The sequence below is a fragment of the Carassius carassius genome, chromosome 5 (assembly GCF_963082965.1).
Source record: "Carassius carassius chromosome 5, fCarCar2.1, whole genome shotgun sequence".
NCBI classification, from domain to species: domain Eukaryota; kingdom Metazoa; phylum Chordata; class Actinopteri; order Cypriniformes; family Cyprinidae; genus Carassius; species Carassius carassius.
In genome coordinates, this window is record NC_081759.1 from 438,804 (window position 1) to 463,128 (window position 24,325).

Sequence of the window (24,325 nt, forward strand, 5' to 3'; positions counted from 1 at the left end):
TCCCTGGGCGGGGCCCTTGGACTCGCAAAGTGCCCTTGGTCAATCCCGCCCCGCCCCCGCGACACGAGGAGGGCCAGGTGGACGGGACCTAGGGAGAGAGACAGGGCGAGAGAGAGAAGGGGGAGAAAGAGAATGAGAGAGAGAGTTAGAGGGCAGGGGTTCGCCGACCCCTGGGCACGCCACCATGTGGTCCTCCGCCAGATGGATGGCGACGTGGGGCGGTGGCACTGGACCCACTCGGCCGTCTTCTTGGAAAGCCGAGCGATGAACTGCTCCAGCACCACCAGGTCGACGACATGCTCCACGTCACTTCCCTCGGCCAGTAGCCACTTGCGGCTGGAGTCCCGGAGCTGTTGGGCCATCGTGAAGGGCCGACCGGCCTCGCCCAGGTCCAGGGACTGGAAGCGCTGGCAATGTTGCTCGGGTGACCGGCCGACCCGCTGGATGATGGCCCTCCTCAGGTCGTCGAAGACCAGGAGGTTCACCACCGGAAGTTGTTGCGCGGCCACCTGGGCCTCGCCGGAGAGCAGGGGAATGAGGCGCAACGGCCACTGCTCGCGGGGCCACCCGCAGGCCTCCGCCGACTTTTCGAATAGCTCCAGGAAGGCCTCCATCTTGTGTAGTGGCAGGTGCATGCGGGCGGCCCGGCGGCCTCGGCGCAAACCTCCCGATCAATCCAAACGGGCTTTGCATGGCGGCGGTCCTTCTTCCTCCCCAGGTTTCGGCACCAGTGTAGTATGTTCGTAGGAGGAAAGGAAGAGGACAAAGGGGTCGCTTACCGAGGACAAAAAAAGAGGACAAAAACCACTCACTTACCGCTCGTCTCCTGATTCTCTCTCCCGCTGCAGACTTCGCTAAACCACGCCCCCCCTGCCACATTCAGGTTCAGTGTGTTTTCTCAGAATCTGAAGTGTGTGTGTCGACAGAAGAAACGTGGCATTTGTGAGTGTGATGACTCTTTGAACTCATTCATTTCCCTTCTGTGGGAAAACTTTATCTGAAATATGATTTCTTTTAGAAGCGCAGCAGTTCAGTGAAGAAGTGACCTTCATGAGGGCTTTAATTCACGTGTATTAAAGAGAGCACTCGTCCTCTAATCGCTCTGTGATGAACACGGCCTGAAATAAAGCACAACGCTCCAGCACAATCTGCTGATTATGCACTCAACACATTGGCCTTCTGCAATATAGTTTCTTTCTTCATTCATTCAAAAATGAAAATGTATGTATTTTTATATTTATAAACAGACAAATATTATATAGATATCACTATATTGAAAATAACAATATAATATTACTAAATATAATTAAATATAATAATATAAATAATATAACACATTAAATATAATTTAAATAATAATTTAGGATTTATTGATGACAAATAATATAAACCTGGTTGTTTTATTATTATTATGAATGCCAGGGAGTGTGCAGGCCTGTGTTTCTGTCTGGGGTCAAAATGTGTCGTGTCTCCTCCATCATCTTCTCCACATCAATGTTTCAGGCCGATGGAGGAGAGGCTTTCATCCGCGCGGCTCCAGACTAATTACAGCGCAGGATCGTTGCTCATTCTCTGTGTCTGTGTTCAGATGACGCTCCTGCATTGAGCTTTGATCCGTCCATCACAGATCCGCTTCCTCTCGCACCTGCAGCACACACACAGCATGCACAGGCTTCCACACACTCTATTCACTACTTCATTCATGAATTAATAACATGAGACGTCTGAGCTGTACTTTTCGGGTTTGGCAGTAATATTTAACATTAAAACAATTCACAGATTTAGTGATTAGAAAAACTTAAACCTTAAATATTAAATGATAGTAATAAAAAAATACTAGTGTTTTAGACGTTTCCATAACTTGCAGTGTTTCTACTTACTCGTTAAACTCTAATCATAATGAAGACGCAGCAGGTTTACGGTACAGTAGAGTTACAGTATGTGATGTTTGATCTGAGTTTGGTGAGAGTCGCTGTGAACCCAGTGACTGAAGATAGCACACACACACACACACACACTTCCTCTCCGGAGCCCTGCAGCGCTGATTAAACGCAGTGTTTATGTGTTCTACTGGTTTGAGAGCTGCGTTCCTCCTGCGCTCGGCAGATCAAAATTTAATGTCAGTCCCAAGAACTGTTTACTCTGATTAAAAATCGAGATCCTGCTGCTGAGAGTCTGAAGTCTGTATTTATAATGCATCAGAAGTGCCTCTGAGATCATCATCAAGCTCTTCATAAAGTATTATCATACGCATTATGATGCATTCGAGCGAGAGCACAGGTGAACAGAGTCATGCTTCCTCAGGTGCTTCATCACACCGTATTAAGACCAGTGTTTTTTATTGCAAGTTTTCTGAAATGTTATCTTCATATGTGCAAATTATAATAATTTTTTTGTAATTATTTTCTTTCTTTTTAAAAAAAAAACTTTTTTAAATAGTTTTGCTTTAAAACCAGATTTTGTTTTAAAAAAATCTGAAAATAAACATTTGTGACGTTTTGGTTAATTTTTTTTGTTTTCTTTTGAATTTTTTTTGTTGTTTCTTAAGCCCTGTTCTGACGGGATTAGTTTTCTAAACTACGTTTGAGTTTCGATTCTTACCACCTGACGTCTGGGATTTTCATGTACCAATTCAGACGGGACTGACATCTCCGTGTTTATTACATAGGTGGGAGGGTCTGATTTGTGCATCTGGGTGTCACAGAGATCACGCACTCTGTATGCGTGCATTGCATTCATTCAGAATGATTGCCATTAGTATTATTACACAATAAATACTAAACGGCTAAATGTAGGCTAAACCTACCGTATGTTTAATTTTCATAAAGGTACATATGTAATTAAAAACGTTACGTAACTGAGTGCATAAATGAACGTGAGTAATCTTACCTGATGCTGATATTACAATAGCCGGTATTAACAGTTTACGTGATCTTGCTCTTGATTTTGTTATTTTTATTATTTTTTTTATTATTATTTCTTTGCCGGTAAGCAAATATATCAAACATGCGCGCGGTAAGAGCATCTACGGTAATTCACGTTAGCCAAAACACACAAGGAAACGCGTTGTGAAATAAAATATCCCCGGCAATCACAGACATTCGCATTCGGACGGGATTAGTTTTCTCAGAGGATCACGCAATAGGGCTTTAGCTATGTCAGTTTTAGTAGATCAAGTTAAACTAAACGAAGAAAGATGAGATAAGATGAGATGAGAATTTTTGCTTTTGCAACTAGCTAAAATCACACGCATATACTGTATATATATATATATATATATATATATATGTGTGTGTGTGTGTGTGTGTGTGTGTGTGCACGTGTGTGTGCACGTGTGTGTGTCTGTGTGTGTGTGTGTGTGTGTGTGAGAGTGTGTGTGTGTGTGTGTGTGTGTGGACTGAATCCCTCTTTGACGTCCTGTTGAATTGGTTTGCGCCCAGCGCTCAGGCTTGTCCTCAGCTGTGTTAATGAGGCCCAGTGTAAGGATCGCCGCTGACGGATTACGATCCACCGTGTGTCTAATTAACAGAGCAGTGACTGCAGAAACACTGGCTGATCTGCAGAGAGACGCAGGTGAGGAGCCGCTGCTCTGCAGCAAAGCATTGTGGGTCATTAGACTGCATGCTTAAGAAGAAGAGCTTAATTAGTCTGCGAGTCTGCTGGCCTTTGTGTCGTCTCAATAACATACTGGCATAAAGGCCACAGAAATCACTGTTAAACAGCCATACAAAGAGTGGCGTTTGTTTGACTTTGTGCCACCGTAACCTTCCTGATTATAATTGGCTTGTAATTATTTTCTTTTTATTATTTATTTGTATTAAGTAATACATGAAATAAATAATAAAGTAAATGTCCACTGCTGTGATAGCTAACAGTTGTGTATGATTGACAGTGTACATTCCTCACAGATAGACACTGCTGTGATTTAGGTCAAAAATGCATAAATTACTCAATACTTAAACGATCAGGTAAAATGTTCTTACGGACATGGTCTGGTTCATTCACTCTTTTCTGACGTTAGGATCAGAAGGAAGTCAATCTAAAGACAGCTTGGCTCTGAAAAGCGTCTTGTTCGTTTGGTTTCTGCACAGACCTGCGTTTGTCTCTCTCATTGTTTACAATACATGCACAAATCTGTGGGCGGGGCTAAACAGTGCTGTATAATCGGTGGGCAGGGCTAAACGGACAGTGCTGTAGAATCTTTGGGCAGGGCTATGAAGATAAATGGCCGGGACTAAACAGGCAAGGATGTAGATTTGGTGGGCAGGACTAAACAAACACTGATGTAGAATCAGTGGGCTGGGCTAAACAGGTTAGCACCTTAGTATCTTTGGGTGGGGCTAAACAGGCAGTGATGTAGAATCAGTGGGCGGGGCTAAATAGGCAGTAATAGAGAATTAGTGTTCAGGACTAAACAGGCGGTGATGAAGAAAAAATGGACGGGACTAAACAGGCAAGGATGTAGATTTGGTGGGCAGGGCTAAACAGGCGGAGCTGTAGAATCTTTGAGAAGGCTAAACAGGCAGTGCTGTAGAATGTTTGGACGGGGCTAAACAGGCAGTGCTGTAGAATGTTTGGACGGGGCTAAACAGGCAGTGATGTAGAATCGTGGGCCGGACTAAACAGGCAGTAATGTAGAATCGGTGGGCGGGGCTAAACAAGCAGTGATGTAGAATCGGTGGGCGGGGCTTAACAAGCATTGCTGTAGAATTGGTGGGCGGGGCTAAACAGGCAGTGATGTAGAATCGGTGGGTTGGGCTTAACAAGCATTGATGTAAAATCGGTGGGCGGGGCCAATCAGGCAGTGATGTAGAATTGATGGGAAGGGCTAAACAGGCAGTGATGTAGAATCAGTGGGCGGGTCTATTCAGGCAGGGATGTAGAATCGGTGGGCGGGGCTAAATAGGTGGTAATAGAGAATTGGTGTGCAGGACTAAACAGGCGGTGATGAAGATCAATGGGTGGGACTAAACAGGCAGTGCACTAGATTGGTGGGCAGGGCTAAACAGGCAGTGCTGTTAAAACAGGCGTTGATCATCCTCTGTGGAGGCGGTGCTTATCCACATTATTACATCTTAAGAGTAGTACATTGCACAAGCTGTCGTTTTGGCAGAATGCCTTCAATATAAGCTGTTTTTAGACTAACCAAGTTTTGAATTCTGAAACTTACTGGAAGATTTTATAGCACAATGACCTCTTATATGTCATTTGACCAAGACTTTCCTAACGATAATTGGCTTGTGAATATTTTGATGGGTTTCAGCTTTTAATATTAGAATTAGAACTATTTTAGGGCTTTTGCTGAAGGTTATTCTCACATGGAGTGGCTGTAATGAAAGCAGACACAAATGAAGGGATCCAAACAGCCGTTGAGAAGCTGTGAACGTCTGTGACAGAAGTGAACGGTGACTCAGAGTTTCTGACACTTGCAGCACTCGTGTTCAGAGATGCTTTAATGATGTGTGTTAGATGTGCTGCTGAACACAAGTCCAGGAATGTCTCCATCTCTGATTCATGTCAAATGACTCAAATGTGCAGGTGGATGTTATGAGTGTAGATCATCCATCCTCTTCCTCTATCAGCTTCAGCAAGAAACACTGGAGGAAAAGGAAACTCATTTATTGTTTTAATACTTTAATGAAATTATTAATTTTCAGTTGGTTTCATTTAGCTTTTATTTAATTTAATTTTCCTTTTTCTTTTATTGTTTTTTATATTATTAATTTGCTTTAATTTAATTGTATTGATGTTTTATTTTATTATTGTTATCATTATTTAAATATAATTTATTTTATTTTATTTTACATTTAATTTCTTTTTTACTTTATTTATTTATTATTTTACTTTATTTGATTTCATTTTAATTAACTTTTTATATATTTTTCTTACCATTTTAGTTTTATTCTTTTGATGTTGTTTAGTTTTTTTACATTATTACATTATTATATCTTACTTTTTACATTTGTATTTATTTATTTTTATTCTTATATTTATTATTTTTAGAATATTTTTCACACCCTGTGGCTACTGTCTCACAGAAATGGATGAAATCACATCTGTGTGTTTGACTCTGACCAGCACCAGACTCTGAGGGGGAGTGGCCAGTGCTTGTGTGGCCAATCAGAAACTGTCTCTGACTGTCCATCATCCTGTAGATGCAGATTTGGTTGTATTTTAATTTAATTTAACTGTTTTTCAGAGTTAACTGATGTGAGTTTTGAAGAAAAGCTGAAGCTAGTAAAACACCTGAAAGGATTTCCATTACCATTCCATCACATGAGGGAAGATTGTAGGAGTCAATTAAGTTTCCTCACTCGTTCTCTCTCTCTCTCTTGTTCTCCTGTGTCATCATCATCCTATTCTCTCTTTCTGTTTTTTGGAATGCAGAAGCAGAATTATTCCTCCTCATTTTTCTCTCTGTGTTAATTAGATTGAAACACTTTCCCATTCATTTGCATATGAACACCCTCTTAATGAGAGCAGATAATAAAGCTCTGTAATCACAGGCTGCAGATTGTCTCTCATCAGCAGAGGAAATGCTTGCATTCAGCACATTCATAACGTGTGTGTGTGTGTGTGTGTGTGTGTGTGTTTGTGTGTGTGTGTGTGTGTGTGTGTGTGTGTGTGTGTGTGTGTGTGTGTGTGTGTGTGTGTGTGTTGCTGTAGGTCAAAGTGGGTTCAGATGCTGAAAAAAAAGGCTTTTCTGCTCACCAAGGCTGCATTTATTTGACCAAAAATACAGTAAAAAAAAAAAAATTTGAGAGAGGAAAAAAACAAATTCCAATCAGCTGTTTTCTGTGTGAATCTGTGTTAAAGTGTAATGTATTTCTGTGATGCTCCGCTGTATTTTCAGCATCATTCCTCCAGTCTTCAGTGTCACATGATCTTCAGAAATCAGAATAATATGATGATTTACTGGTTTTGTGATCTGATGATTGTGTTTCTGTAAGTGATGATTACATAATGTATATCAGCCTCAGTCTGTTTCTTGTTTCCAGGTTTGACATCGCTGATGTTCTGTGGCAGTAATCAGAGGTTACATACAGCTGTGTGTGTGTGTGTGTGTGTGTGTGTGTGTGTGTGTGTGTGTTTGGCCGTCGGCTGCTAGTGCGCTGCTGACTGTAATTGGAGGCAGTTAGGGACCATGTTAACAATAATCACGGCAATATGACTCAGGGCAGCACATTCTGGAATAATTGTGTTCCCATGTGAGCTGTTGTGATGCTGATCCATAAACACACACACACACCCACACACATACACACACACACACACACACACACACACACACACCGTTAGCATGAGCAATTGACCCGCCGCACACGTTACACAGACATATGAGTCTAATTATCAGCATAATCACATAAACATAACAATATTCATGACCTTCATCGCAGTCTAATGCTCCCTTCATGTGCTATCAGAAACCTCCTTCTTCCCACTTCTGTTTTGTTCAAGTGCTCTGTTGTTGAAAGAACAGAAGTCATGGTGGACAGACTGTTCATTCTTACCTGTTTCTTGTGGAAATTTGATCAAATGTATAGATTAGAAGATATTATAAGATAACTTTAAGACAAATTTTGAAGGCCCAACAAACTTCTTTCTTTCTTTCTTTCTTTCTTTCTTTCTTTCTTTCTTGTACCGACATTGAATTTATTTACATTTTTATCATTTGGTGTGGTTCTCCCTCAGGTCCTCTGCGAGTGGTCGTCCCCACCGAGTCGGTCTCAGCTCATCTGGGTGACACGGCTCTGCTGCGCTGTGAGGTGACGGGTGAGCCCATGCCCATGGTGCGCTGGCAGAAGAACAGGGAGGACCTGCCCTTGACCTTTGACCCTGACAGCAGAGTGGTCATCCTGCCCTCTGGATCTCTGCAGGTCAGCAGGGTTCAGCCGCCGGACTCTGCCACATACCGCTGCTTAGCAGAGAACCCCAGCAGCTCCCGCACAGGCACAGATGCAGACCTGCGCGTCATACCGGGTGAGTGACCCAGTGACCTACACTAACTAGTGACCCGCTTTCCTCCACTAACTAATGACCCACTTGACCACCACTAACTAGTGACCCGCTGACGTCCCCTAACTAGTGACCCACCTGACCTCCACTAATTAGTGATCCACTGACATCGCCTAACTAGTGACCCGCTGACCTCCCCTAACTAGTCACCTGCTGACCTCCACTAACTAGTGACCCAATGACATACCCTAACTAGTGACCCACCTGACCTCCACTAACTAGTGACCCGCTGACCTCCACTAACTAATGACCCATTGACCTCCCCTAACTAGTGACCCACCTGACCTCCACTAACTAGTGACCCGCTGACCTCCACTAACTAATGACCCATTGACCTCCCCTAACTAGTGACCCACCTGACCTCCACTAACTAGTGACCCAATGACGTCCCCTAACTAGTGACTCACCTGACCTCCACTAACTAGTGGCCCAATGACGTCCCCTAACTAGTGACCCAATGACGTCCCCTAACTAGTGACCCACCTGACTTCCACTAATTAGTGATCCACTGACAACCCCTAAGTAGTGACCTGCTGACCTCCCCTAACTAGTCACCTGCTGACCTCCCCTAACTAGTGACCCGCTGGCCTCCCCTAACTAGTCACCTGCTGACCTCCACTAACTAGTGACCCACTGACCTCCCCTAACTAGTGACCTGCTGACCTCTACTAACTAGTGAGCCACCTGACCTCCACTAACTAGTGAACAACATTGCATTGTTGATCAGAATTGATCCGAATAATGACTCTGTTGTGTTTTTGAAGCTTAAAGTTTCATAATAAATTAATTTTACAGCTGCAAAGTTGCTTTGAAACTAACCGTATTGTATAAAGCTCTGTAGAAATTAAGGTGAATTATGAAATTATTTCAAATTTCATCTGTTTGAAATTTTGTCGAAAAGGATTTCAAGTCATTCTATATATGAAACATATATTTTATATTCATTATATTTTTACTTTGGCCATTAATAAAAAAACATTTTAAATCATATGAAATGGTATGATTTATTTATGAAATAACCATGTTAATGTGTATAATCCACAAATGTGTACAGAAGTGAGATAAACTGTATGAAATCTCAGAAAAAAAAAAGTATTTCTTGTAAAAAATGATATTTACAAATGCGTGTGTGTGTCAGTGGTCTCTCTGTCTCTGTGTATTGTGTCCCAGAATGCACTGGGTTCTTACGCACTCATTATTGGTGCTGTGGTTTCTGGGAGAAGTGCTTGTTTTCAGCAGCAGGTATTGGAGCTCAAATATCAGTCTGTCATTTTCTGTGAGGATTCTGAATGATTTCTGCAGCTCTGACATTTCTGTCGATCGATGCAAGAGAATCAATGACTCATTAGTCCAGAAACCTCAGCGTCCTGCTAATGACTCGAGACCTTCAACCGAATCACCATCAGCAGCTCGTTTATACTTTAAACCAACCCTCGCATGAAACAAGCTCACGATTCAAAATCTCCATGTGAATGTAAACACAGGCTGTATTTGTGTTCCTATCTCAGTGGTGCTGTTCAGGAGCTGAGGAACAGAAACCCTGCTCTGATCTGTTGACATTTATAGCATCTAGATGAGCAACAACATGTTCAGTTTAATAAGACATTTGAAGAAAACTCTATCTCAAGTTTCGGCTTTTATTTATTTCATGAATATTAATGAATGATGGCTTGTCAGAGTTTTGCACCAAGACCAACAAAGATTGATGATTGAGGGATCACGGTTTAATCTGATACTCTTGAGTCTGAGATCTGAATGTTCCTCCAGTGTTTATTACTCGTCTCAGTCGCTCTCAGACAGCAGGGAATCTAGAGGATCCCCTTTGGCCAGAGCTGACTGGGTTGTTTTCTGTCCGCATGATGCTGGATCTTTGGCTCAGGGCCATTAGGAAGGTTCTCTGCAGGGAGGGACGGCTAAAGAAAAGCATTATGGGAGGAAACGCAGCTGCAGGCTTCAGGACATGAACACTGCACCGTTTGAGCTGAACGTTCAGAGGTCACAGACATGCAACTAGACGAGCAACCGCTGTGTGATTCTGCATGCACACACACATGCCTCAGGAGACGCTTGCTGACCTGTGTGTGTGTGTGTGTGTGGTGCTGATGGCGAGAATAATCAGATGCATGTGAATAATCTAGAGTGTGTGTGTGTGTGTGTGTGCAGAGCCCGGAGTAGAGCGAGCGCTGATATTCCTCCAGAGGCCTCAGAAGGTCACAGCTCTACAGGGCAGAGATGCGGTTCTAGAATGTTCCGCCTCCGGCTTTCCCAACCCGTCCTTCTACTGGATGAGAGGAGAAGAGCTGGTCCAGAGCAGGTGAAGAGAAACACATCATATGTGAATATGTTGTAAAATCTAATTTATTTATGTGTTCAAAGCTGATTTTTACAGTCTCTAGTCTTTACTGTCAGTTTTGATCAGTTTGATTGAATAGTTTAATTAATAAAAGTATATACAGTGCCCTGCATAAGGATTGGAACAGTAAATACAAAATTGCTTTCTCTGCTGTGGAGTCAAGACATTTGCAAATATGATTAAAAGATGAATATGCGATAAAACTACAGAATGACACATTTTATTATTAGGTCTTTCGACACATACATGTTTTACCAAATAAAAAGGACAGCACTTTTAGAGTTCATTCCACATTTTGATGTGAGCATAAGGATTGGAACAGTTGAATTTAAGGCAGATGTAAAAGATTAAAAGCTAATATTTAGTTGCAGATCCCTTGCATGCCATCAGAGCAGTGAGTCTGCAGCCCATAGACATCCCCAGACTCTTGCTCTTATGCTCTGAAATGCTTTTCCCAGCATTTAATGCAGCCAATTCCAACCGTTGCTTTTGGGGAGTTTCTGTCTTTAGTCTCCTCTTCACCTGGTGAAATTAATGTTCAATCGGATTTATATCTGGAGATTGATTTGGGCAATCTAAGCCTTTACATTTATTTGCCCTGATATATATATATATATATCCTATACTTAAAAAAAAAGTATACCAGAAATCAAATGTGCATACTGTATATTCAATTTCCATATATAAAAATATGTTGTCATATGATGTAAAATAATATGAAACCTATTAGAATTTGGAATCATTTTATATGTTAACACATATATATACAGTATACCAAACCCATGCAAATATGTATGTTTATGGATGTGCAATACATTTGTGGACATAAATTTCATGTACATGTATATCCAAAACCATCAATACATGCTGATATTATATAGTAATTGTAAAATATGTTTAAAAAAATCTATTACAAAAATATTCAGATTGTTTGTATATATGTTGTTTGAATACACGCATAAGTTATCATAATATATATTGTTGACATATGATTGCTACATATAATACAAAACTTATTAACATTTGAACAAATGTCACTCTTGAAAGAGAATGCACAGTATATATTGCAATATCCCTCTTGATATAGATGTCATATATTACATTTAAATATGGACCTGTAGAATGGGACTGTCGTGTATCTGATCACTAAACTCTAACATCAGCTGATCTGTGTGTTAATAATCTTCTGTGATCGTCAGACGAGAGCAGGGACTCTGTTTTCTCTTCATCTCTGCTGCGTCTGTCGAGTCTGAAGGTGTTTCTGTGTCTGATTCTCCGTCAGATCAAAGAAATACTCTCTCCTGAGCAGCAGCAACCTTCTGATCAGCAGCGTCACAGACGACGACTCGGGAACATACACCTGCGTCGCTCACAACAAACAGCAGAACATCTCTGCGTCCTGCGAGCTCTCCGTGCTCGGTGAGTTTATTCCTGTTTAACAACCCTCACAGAAGACACACGCTCACAGACATCATGGACCACAAAACCTGTCATAAGGGTCAGTTTATTGAAACTGAGATGTCTACATCATCTAAAAGCTGAATAAATAATATCTCCATTGATGTGTGGTTTGTTAGGAAGACAATATTTGACTGAGATACAACTATATAAAATTTGAAATATTGAGAAAATCATCTTTAAAGTTGTCCAAATGAAGTTCTTAGCAATGTATATCACTAATCAAAAATGAAATTTTGATATATTTGTGAATATTTGATATATTTATGATATATAAGTGAACATGATCTTCACTTAATCTTACGACAGTGTACATGGAGACACGGGATGCTATTCGCTCTGTTGTGGAGAATATTCTCGGCATTTGCCAACTGAAGCCCAAACAAGAAGAGTGTTTCACATTCTGAATGAAGTTGATGTTGTGGCCCTACTCCCGACAGGTTTTGGGAAAAGTTTAATTTATCAACTGTTACCGATCGTCAGCGAAAAACTCGGGAGGCCAAAGTCCGGCAAGGCGATAGTTGTGATTGTGCACCCCTTGGTTGCTCTCATTGAGGATCAGGTTAAAGAGAGGATGTTTTTGTTTTCGCAGCATTCCTGTGTTTACAGTGGAAGTGTGAGGCGGCTGTGCTGGTGCATAACACACGTGATAACCAAACATTATGTGATTGGCAAAGGGGTAAACAATGATTTTAAACTTCAGACAAGCGCCCCCTCACGAAAAAGTAAACACTTCTCAATTATGCCCTAACAGACTCTGTCTACGAAGCAAAGCGAAGCAACAGAGTTTGGCAATACCAGGCTATAAATATACCTGTGCTACTTATGACTGCTTCTGTGCTCCAGGGACACAGATGGGATCTTTCTGTCTGCATTTATTTACCTGCATACTATATTAACAAAATTAGAAAGACTTTAACTACAATTAAAATGGATATGGAAAATATTACAATATTAAAACAAAACTAATTAAAACTATTAACATTAGAATAGTATATTAATGATTGTAAAAAAAAAAAAAAAAACACTTCCACATCCACTTGAGCATTTTGCAGCATGCTTTGAGAGCTCGACAGAAACCCCTCCACCTCCCCAGCTCCACCTGTACAGATCTGATGCGTTTTATTATATATTCTATTTGTGCAGCAGCAGTAAGTCTTAAATACTCACAGAACTGTATTGCAGCAGCAGCAGTAATCTTTAAATTCTTTCTTTCGTTTGTAAAGGTAATAGTTACATTTTTGTGCAAAATTAATTGAATTGTTGTGATATTTTTTTCTTTTGAGTTTGCCATGAATATACCCTTTGATGCTGATATGGTGTTATGGTTATGTTTATTTTTGTTTATTTTCCAGACACTTTTATCCAAAGTGACTTACAAGTGATCATTGAGAGGCAAAGAAACATGAGAAGTGCTCAGTTTTGGACATTGTTCAGAATAGTAGTGAATTAATCCAGTCAGTTCGACGTGCAGTGACTGTATATTCCTCCATCAGTGACTGGGTGAGCCGCTGCAAACAGCACTTTGAGTCTCTTTAGCTCCAGTCCGTGTGGATGAACATGCTAATATTCATGTGTTGTACTGAACGCAGGAGTTTGAGTTTTGACAGAATTAAAGAGATTTCCAAGAAACTTTGTGGGAACCTTTGGTGAGAAACTCGCTCATTTGTTGATCTGATTCTAATTTCCATGAGTTTCATCTTCCTTTGTGAAATTCTCTGTTTGATCATTAGCTCTTTGAAATGAGGTTTTGTTCTTGTTTTTATTTCTCTCAGTTCATAATCAGCTCTTATTGCGTGAGATTTTCACAGCTTTTGTAGATGTTTAGCTCATCAAAGCAGAGGTTCAGATTCTGTGTTTTGATTGGATGCTGGTAAACACTCGTGATACATCATTCAACAGTTAGTTATGTTCCTCAGATCGGATTGATTGATTGATTGATTGATTGATTGGTTGATTGGTTGATTGATTGATCGGTCGGTTGGTCTAGTTTTGTGTATTGCAGCCTGACTTTTCAGTTTTAGCAATTTTAGTACTTTTTTAGTTTCATTTTTTTCATGGTTTTCATATGATATTTATATTTTATTTTATATTTTAAGCAAGTATTTTAGAATTCAGTTAATTTTTCCTGGTGGTTGAGGAGATTCCCCCCTTCAATGTATAGCGCTGTGGGTGCCCAGAAAAGAACTATAGAAATGTAAAGACTTATTATGATTATTATTATTAATAATAATAAAAAAATCTACATAATAATAATAAACAATTAAAAATATATCCATTAATAAACAAAAAACAATATAAAGATCATTTTGTGACTTAATTCCATATCTATATATATATCTATATATATCTATCTATCTATATATATATATATATATGACCAACTAAACCCGATCAGCACTGTCTCTCTTTCATACGGTGGATTTGTCTCTTCTCAGATGTTCATGTTGTACAGCAAGTTTCTGGCCTTTAATCCAATTATAGAACCACTGCAGGATATTTGACATCCAGTGGCAGCTGTATTATTATTATTATTCCGGCCTGTAACTCAAATAAAGTGGACGTGTGTGTAAGAGGAGAGCGCCAGTGCTCTGGAGACTCCTTCAGCAGAAATAAAATGGTCTTGGAGTTTTTCTGTAGGTATTTTGGAAGCAGATTTTGCAACATAATTTAATTGATTATTATTATTATTATTTTAATTTACAACCATATTTGTTTTTGAATTAAAGAATTGGTTTGAAATCCTACCTTTTGGAGTTGCAGTTGGAAGTAAAAACACAAAAAGCAGAATCATTTTTCCCATATTGTTGCACATACAATAATGTACGCTTTCAGTCGGCAGTCAGCATTCACTTGATCAACTTTGAAACACACTCTTGCTCAACCCTTGTGGGTAGTGAGTGTTTACTGAGATTCTTGTTTAGCTCGTCTGTAAAACATGAATGCATCTGATAAACAACAGCAAACCGGTGAACTGAATTGAAGTCCTCAAAGTCCATGTAAACAAAAAAACACTGACAACAACAACTGTACTGGTGTTTCGTAATATGTATTTTTATTTAGTCTAAGTTTTTGTCTGACATATCTGTTGAAACAAATGCATACATTAAGTAGACAACAATAAAAATGCAAGGACTTCACATGCTTACAAAATGCTTAAATGAAGTCCTCGACTTTCCCTTTCACATTTGACTGAAACTCTACCATGAGTAACACTGGCCAACTACCAATTCTGATATAGCATTACAAGCTTTTTTAGTTTCAACAAGTAAATTAAAGTGGAATTGTGTAGCATCAATTTCCTAACTGCACTGTGTAACATACTGGAAAAGTGAACAATGAAACTCTTCAGACAGTTTATCACTAGGCTATGTATTTGGTTTGTTTAAGTCTGGTGTTTGATGTTTCTCTGCCCATACATATTATTTTGGGTCAGGACATCACATCATTGGTTTTTCATTTTGTTTCCACATTTTATTCAGATGCCGAACATTTAAAATCATGTTTAATGGATGTTCATGAGAAAGCAGAGCCCATAATATGAATTTTTACAATAAAGCTGGACGTCTTTAGTGAGTAACCTTAATCTAGTAATAAGACATAAGTGGAAATTGTGTTGTATTGGCTACAAAGTCATTTTGTCTGGCATTGTATTACACGTGGATATTAATAACTGCTAATAAATGCTAAATTAAACTGATAATACAATGCTGAATTGGAACAACAATGGTTCAAGAAGGCTCCCAATCAAAGTCAGTGGTATTTTAGCACAAATATCTATCACATCAAATAAGATGCCAACATGGACTTGTTCTGGGACATTCCATCTTCTACAGAAACCATGTAATAAAAGAAAAACTCAAAGTAAAAGATCCCAGCTACAGTAGATACAACGAGAATAGACAATGATTGTGTCTACAGTGTTTTCTGTTTGAGACAATTTGACAAATAATGCTTTTCTTTAACTAAAGATTAAGAGCAGAAATTCCATTAGCAAATAAAGTAGTACCTTAAAGTACGTACTAGGAGTAGAATAACCACTTCTAGGTGAATCTAAAAACCAAATGAAATACAGAATAATTTATTATTTTATAATTATTCTGGAAAAAATATATACATAATGCAATAAGCAATATAGTTTTGCTATATCAGATTGCTTGTCTTCCAATAATGTCATCCAAAAAAGTTGTTCTAAACCCATATGTATTTTAAATCTTGCTGTACCTGTATGTTGTCTTTTCCAAGTCACAGCTGCAAATCCAAACACCAACATCAGAGCCAAAACCGTCAATGAAGGGATTGCTGATTTAAATGGTTTCCTGTGATCAAACTCTGCAAAATCAACCACAGACTGTTTTTGTTTTGATAGTAAGACTGTGATTGAAAGAGTTTATTACCCAAATCAATGTCAAGTTTGTTGTCCAGAGTAAGGCGTGTGGCAGAGCAGGAGTATTTGTGTTTTTCTCTCTCCTCTGCACTGATCCCCAGACTCTTCCTCATCTGGTACGTCCCGTCACCATTGGGCATCAGATCTCCTCCAGTGACCTCATGATCAGATAAAGTCTGTCCATCTCTCAATAGGGTCAGGTTGACGTGACGAGGGTAAAATCCTGTCACCAAACAACTCACACGAAAACCTTCAGAATCAGGGTTTGCTTTCTGAATCAGTCTTACTCTGGGTTTTACTGGAGAGCAGAAAAACAAATGACATATGGCATTAATACATTCAAAATATATATACTGAACAAAATTATAAACACAACACTTTTGTTTTTGCCTCCATTTTTCATGAGATTTACTCAAAGATCTAAGACTTTTTTATGTACAAAAAAAGGCCTATTTCTCTCAAATATTGTTCCTAAATCTGTGTTAGTGAGCACTTCTCCTTTGCTGAGATAATCCATCCACCTCACAGGTGCTGATTAGACGGCATGATTATTGCACAGGTGTACAGTTTTATCACACAGCACAATGCCACAGATATCACAAGTTTTGTGGGAGCGTGCAGTTGGCATGCTGACTGCAGGAATGTCCACCAGAGCTGTTGCCCATGAATTGAATGTTCATTTTTCTACCATAAGCCATCTCCAAAGGCGTTTCAGAGAATTTGGCAGTACATCCAACCAGCCTCACAACCGCAGATGACATGTAACCACACCAGCCCAGGACCTCCACATCCAGCATCTTCACCTCCAAGGTAATCTGAGACCAGCCACCCGAACAGTTGCTGCAACAATCTGCAACAATTTCTGCACAAACTGACAGAAACCATCTCAAGGAAGCTTATCTGCTGCTCGTCGTCCTCATCGGGGTCTCGACCTGACTGCAGTTCGTCATCATAACCGAATTGAGTGGGCAAATGCTCACATTTGATGGTGTCTGGCACTGGAGAGATGTTTTCTTCATGGATGAATCCTGGTTTTCACTATACAGGGCAGATGGCAGACAGCATCATGGTGCATTTTATTGATAGAATTTTGAATGCACAGAGATACGGTGAAGAGATCCTGAGGCCCATTGTTGTGCCATTCATCCACGACCATCACCTCATGTTGCAGCATGATAATGCATGGCCCCATGCTGCAAGGATGTGTACACAATTCCTGGAAGCTGAAAACATCCCAGTTCTTGCATGGCCAGCATACTCACCAGACATATCACCCATTGAGTATGTTTGGGATGCTCTGGATCGGTGTTTACGACAGTGTGTTCCAGTTCCTTCCAATATACAGCAACTTTGCACCGCTATTGAAGAGGAGTGAACCAACATCCCACAGGCCACAATCAACAACCTGATCAACTCTATGTGAAGGAGATGTGTTGCACTGCAAGAGGCAAATGGTGCTCACACCAGATACTGATTGGCTTTTGGACCCCCCCAATACAGTAAAACTGCACATTTTGGAGTGGCCTTTTATTGTGGCCAGTCTAAGGAACACCTATGCAATAATCATGCTGTCTAATCAGCATATTGATATGCCACACCTGTGAGGTGGATGATTTATCTTGGCAAAGGAGAAATGCTCACCAACACAGATTTAGACAGATTTGCGTACATGCTACCTTCTGCGGAAGCGACCACCTGCAGGGAGTATTGCAGGGAGACACAGTTCCTTGTTCCCTTTGGGGAAACATGGTTACATAAGTAACCTCAAAATGTTCCCCTTCAGGAACTTGAGCTGCATCGAATGCTTTGGGAATAAGAATACCCAATGCGCCAAATAAGCAAGTTGTTTTCTGGTGTGTGGAGAGGACCAGCCCGCTGCAGCACAAATATCCACAGATAAGGCCTAGGAGACTGCCATACCCCTAGTCGATTGCGCTCTGACCCCGACTGGTGACTGGAGGTCAGAGGACACATAAGCCAGTGTAATGGTCTCAACCACCCACTGACTCATGGTTTGCTTGGTCGCTGGAACCCCTTACTTAGGCAGATCAAGGCAAATGAATAACAGATCTGCCTTATGCCACTAAACAGCTCTGTGAACATAAGCACAAAGCAGATTGTGTCTTTTCTGGCCTGCTTCCTGGAAGGGAGGAGGAAAAAGGCTTGCAGTACTACAGGACCTGGTGAAGAAGTGGGCATCTTAGGGACTTATCTGGGTTTCGGGTAAAGGAATGCCCTAACCATGCCCGGAGCAAACTTCAGGCACAATACAGTGAGTGCCTGTAGATCCTCTATCCTCTTCAGCAAGGATATGGGGAGTAAGAAGAGATCCACTTCCGCCTGGGCGAACTCCCTCCAGAGGAGCTTCACCACCTCTAGGTGGAGTATCAATTCCCTGGGCCTCAGCCCCTGTCTCAGCAGGATGTCTGCTCCCTGATTGAAGTGCTCAGAGTGAGAGGAGCTTTCCCTGAGCCCAAAGGAGGATCTGGTGCACTAGCCTGTATAGGGGGCTTGAGCACAGACCCCCATGCTGATTAATATAGGAGGCCACAGATGTATTGTGTGTGAAACAATGGCCTTCCCACAGACCCTGGGCAGAGCGACCACTTATGACAACCCCCCAAAACGTGAGAGAGGCATCCGTCGCTAGCTTTACTTGACGACAAAGAGCCCCCAACACTGGGCCTTGAGACAGGAACCAAGGTTTCTTCCAAATGTCTAAGGCATGTAAGCATCCCCGTGGGCCCTTAATTGTGTTTCCTCTCTGGGAAAACCCCTTGGTCCTGAGCCACCACTGCAAGAGTCTCATGTACAGCAAGCCAAAATATGTCATGTTGGACAAAGCTGCCATCAGACCCAACAGTCTCTTAAAGTCATTGACAGGGAGTGACTTTCTCTAACTCCCCTCACAGCTGTGAGAATCGTTCGATACGAGCAGCAGACAACCGTGCCAGCATTGTCATTGAATCCCACACCATGCAAAGATATGTGGTTCTCTGGAGTGGAGTAAGCACACTTTTCTTGGCATTTAGCTGTAAGCCCAGCTCTTTCATATGGTAGAGGATGACATCTCGCAGTCTTCGGACCTGATCTGAAACAAAATCTGTTAGATAGTGAGCATGTTGAACCGAAATCGTTTGACAGCACAGTTGAAAAGACACTGATCTATGATCGGATGCGCAAGCCCCCATCCTTCTTCAGAATGATGGTCCTTTTGGCAGAGATCCTCTTAGACAAAATTACAGTCCATAGATCTGCTTTCTGCTACGAGGACCCCAAATGATGCCCCTGTTCTTTTTGCAGGGGGGAGTGGGTCACGACTGGGTCTGGTGATATGAGGAGCTGGAGGGCTGGGTCTGCTCCTGCTTAGCAGTCCCAAAGACCTGTGAACGGCGAGGGGGAAAGTGCTGGAATACCGCCGCCAGCTTCTTCGCCTCCAGAAACCTCTTGACGACAGTATTGACTGTGCCACCGAAGAGGCCATAAGGCGAAAGAGTGGCATCCAGCAGAAATAATCTGTCCTTATCTTGTAGATCGGACAGATTGAACCACAAATGCTGCTCCGTGCCCTCTTGTGCTGCCATTGAATGGGCAATGCCTTTGGTCGTTTCCTTGGTGTGGGAATACAGATAGAAATACAGTTTCTCCCATGATCTTCACAGCTCAGCATGGAGACTGGGGAAAAATGGAAGGACCCGAAGTGAAGGTTGTGATCTGGCTTTCAGGAAGTGCTTGTTCAGCATGCTTTTGTTACAAGCGTCCTCTTTCCTGGCTGGCCAATCCATGTTGAGTTTGGCTACAGCATGAGTCACAACCTCCACAAGCATCTCATAAGTAAGATACTGTGAAGTCCACGGTCTCCTCCATGTTGATGTTCATCACGTCAACCTCCTCAGATGTTGGATTTGGAAAACTTGCATTGAATGTTTCTCCATGTTGCTTTGCATAACTCGTGCTTTGTTGCAATTTCTTTTTAAGATTTTTTAAAAAGTCTTTTAAAGTCTCTCTGCAAGCGAACATACAGGTGCCAATATAATGTACCAGCTCAGGTATTCAACATTACAGTTTATTCATGCTAGTAACTTGGTGTTGTTGCTGTTCTAGATGTTGTTCTCCTGTCTGGCCTCCATGGAATGAGAAATTAACTAGGGAAAAAAATCTCACGTCAAAGAAAGTGGAATTCCAGAACCCACCCAGTGATTGCGTAATCCCCCCGGACCAATGGAAGCTCAAAGGTGTTTAGGAGCCAAAGCAAACTCCCCTAGAAAGTTTGCTTTGGTCAGCTGTTTCGAACTGCCAAAACTAACTCAAAACTAACCTGAATTAGTTTGAAATTGTCATATCAGTTCGTTCTTCAATTTAATTTGAAGTATATCAGTGCCTTGAGAGCGCAGCCTGTTTATTTTCTTTATTTTACAAAAGCACACAGTTTTGTTGATATGGTGAGCACATACAAATAAAAGTAAACCCTTTACAGATTCAAGTGACGTATGGCAATGGAGTATTTTAAAAGCAATGGAGTATTTTAAGTTATTTTTTCTGTCATCTGGAAAACATGCAAGTTCTCCCGCCGGCGTCTTTGTTGACCCCAGGCGGTTAAAACAAAGTGTAACATTTAGTTGTTTTACATTATTACATTTTTCAGACATACATACACATATACATCTAAATATACATATATATGTGTTGTGTTAGGCAAACTTAGACTTCTCAAGCACTTGCATATTGCTCTTTTGTTGATTTTGATGGCTTCATTGCATTGTCCTCAGTTGTAAGTCACTTTGGATACTTTGGTCTGCTAAATGACTAAATGTATTGTAATGTTTTTAAGTATAAATATACATATGCATATAATCATAGAAGCATATAATTTAAACCAAAATGTAATTATAATTTTTTTGCATTTTTAATTATTTTCATACTCTGCTATTTGTGAACAACAGTGAGACACTCAATAAAAATATCAGTGTTTATTGAGTATAATGATGCGTTAAAGGCACATTTGCTTAGACGTCATCTCTTCTTTTTATATACGTTTATATACATTTGAATTTCATGTCATTCATATAATTAATTTTATTATTTAAAATAAATAAGTGTTTTATTATTCAGTGATTTCTTCCCCCAGTACAAAAAAATAAATAAAATAATAATTATTAATAATAATTTTTTAAAATCATTTTGTGATGTTACTTTGCAATCCCTATATATCCTCTATATAATATTTTTTAACCTTGAGTAAGGTGGCTCATGTAGTGTGTATTTTGTCCCTGTTTTGTCTGTGATTCAGGGCCAGTAGTCTGTGTCTTCTGTCTGAAGTGTGTATTCCAGTGTGTCCTGTAGAAGTGGGTCGAGATGTTCTAGTGAGGAACGCTGGATCTCTGAGTTTCTCTAATGCTGCTGTGATCTCAAAGTGTGGAACTGAAGGATTCATGAGCAATACAGTATTCATGAGCACCATCATGTGTCAGCAATGGCCATCCCATCAGAGACCGCGGCTGCACAAACATTATCATCAGATCTCTCCTCTCACTGCTCTAGAGGGACACTAGCGATTGACCTTGAACCGAGAGCTTACTGTGCGCATGAGAGAACAGGTAGAGTGTAGGAAACAGAAACGTACAGCAATTATTTCACACAACACCTGTGAATCCTTTAATTAAACCTAAGTGTGGTGGTCAGAAACTTGCAGCACTTTTAATTGGTTCCTCTGCCGCGCTTGAAGTCAAATATTATGCGCATATGTTTTGGTATTTTAGAGTTTTTAGGCTTATCTCCAGACATCTGTTCTGCTGAGATGGCGTTCTGTGAGACATTCAATAAAAATATCAGCTTTTATTGAGTGTAATGATGCATTAATGCGACATTAAGTCAGATGTCATCTCTTTTCGTTATGTAATCACATGCATTGAATGCACAGGCCAAACATGACTCGCATTCATTAGAAAATGTTTAAATCTGTTTTTTTATTAAAATGCATGAGTGTTATGAGTGCTTGCTTACAGAGGTCATGAGTTTGTCGCTGCTTTTGCAGAGATACAGGTTTGCATGGATAGAAAGCTTAGAGAGAATGAGAAAATTTATTTCTGAATGCACAGCTTTCATTTAACGAGCATTTATTGTTTTCAGCATCTGTGATCATGTGAAACAAACCTGAAACCTTCAACCTAAAACTTTACAAAAAGCAATGATTTTACATCTCTTGCCTCTTAAAAGGTATAGTTCATCATTTAATCCCCCAACCCTCATGTTGTTCAAACTTGTTTTTCTTTTAATCACTAAAGAAGTAATGTTCCAGTGTTTTTGTCTATACAATGACAGTCAGTGTGTTCCAGTGTTGTTTGGGTTCTTCGAAATATAATCTTTCATATACCAAAGAAAGAAGAGAATCTTTAGCATGAAAATTATGACAGAACGGGGATTTTTGTAGCGGAATGGGAACTTATAAGGGGAATGTTAATGAGGGTAATTATAAGACAGACCTGAACATAATGACACAATAACCATTGGACACAGAACACATGGAGGGAAAAAAACAACCTAATGAGTACAGGGCTGTGACAACCAGTGACTTAAGGTGAAGTCAAAATGTTTAGCAAAATGCTTTTTGTCCATGTGATGAAAGTCAGCGGGGTCCAAAACTATCTGTGTGTCAGTGTTTCTCAAAATATCTTCTAAAATATCTTAACAAATATTCTGATCCATAGAAAAAAAGTTAGGCAGGTTTGAATGACCTGTGGGATCATTTTGGGGTAAACTATCCCTTTAAATCACAACAGGGGTCAACATAGATCACACTGACAGTTATTTTTGTTGGAAATTGGACCTAGAAACATATTGGAGCTGTGCTTATTTTAGCTAAACCAGAGAATTCACCCAAAATGATCATTCTGTCATCATTTACTCGCCCTTATTTTGTGATATTCTTTCCTCCGTGATTCACAAAAGATGTTGTTTGGTTCCAAACATTCTTCTTTTGTGTTCTTTTGAAGAAATAGAAGAAGAAAGTCAGATGTTTTATACATTTTTTTATTTTTTCTTGATTATACAACTGTTAAGGGAACTTTCCATTTGATCATTTTGCAAGCGTTAAAGGAATGTTACTTTAATGTTCTCTGAACATTCTGAAACAAGCAGTAACAACGTTAGACAAATGTGGAACTAAAATGTTTCAGAACAACATTCCTTGACCGTGAAAGATGTACAGGTAATGTTTTTGTGAACTCTGAATGAAGGTTGCATTAGTGTGACTGTCTGGTGAGTGTTTTAGAGAGTGTGAGTGTGTCTCGTCTCTGTGCTGTAGTGATCTCACCGGTGTGTGACGTGTGTGGAGCACTCGGTCTGCATGCATGTGTGTGTGTGTGTGTGTGGCTAGTTACTGGCGGCTCCACTGCTTTGGCTGGCAGTTCAGTGCAGTCCGTTTAGTGGGATTCTGACCTGAACCCAGCGCTGACACAACACTCAGCATAGCGTGTGTGTGTGTGTGTGTGTGTCCAGGGCTTCAGCAGCAGATAATGAGGCATCCGCTGAACTGTCCAGTGTGTTTTTACTGCCAATCTGTTCACTCATGGTTGACTGGGAAAGAGGAGGAAACACAATCAGTGTACCAGTGTAACACAAGTACCAGTGACACAATCCTGTAAGAGTCGGCTAGTTAACAGCTGCTCTCTACTTTAACCAGCTCAAAATGATACTAACCATACAGCACAAACACTTCATGCCCTTTACAAACACACATGTGATCATTACTGCACTCTCCTACTGCTTTCAGCACTGATCCTCACAATTCAAATATAACAGTAATATTCTGAAAAATAGTTGTCCTCTGTAAAACAGCTGTTTTCTGTGTGAATCTGTGTTAAAGTGTAATTTATTTCTGTGATGCTCCGCTGTATTTTCAGCATCATTCCTCCAGTCTTCAGTGTCACATGATCTTCAGAAATCAGAATAATATGATGATTTACTGCTCGAGAAACATCTCTGATTATTATCAATGTTGAACACAGTTGTGCTGCTCAATATTTCTGTGGAAACATTTTATTTTTCAGGATTCACAGATGAACAGAAAGTTAAAAACAACAACACATTAATTAGAAATATAATTGTTTATT

At 40.3% G+C, this 24,325-nt stretch overlaps 1 protein-coding gene across 4 annotated transcripts in view; it reads left to right on the forward strand.

The window, feature by feature from the left end:
- dcc (DCC netrin 1 receptor) overlaps positions 1-24,325 on the forward strand; it is a 189,480-nt gene that overhangs the window by 51,188 nt on the left and 113,967 nt on the right. For all 4 annotated transcript variants that reach the window (XM_059549322.1, XM_059549323.1, XM_059549324.1 and 1 more), the window contains exons 3-5: positions 7,693-7,980; positions 10,180-10,330; positions 11,652-11,788. In XM_059549322.1, coding sequence (XP_059405305.1) covers positions 7,693-7,980; positions 10,180-10,330; positions 11,652-11,788 — 576 coding nt within the window. The remainder of the gene's footprint in view (positions 1-7,692; positions 7,981-10,179; positions 10,331-11,651; positions 11,789-24,325) is intronic.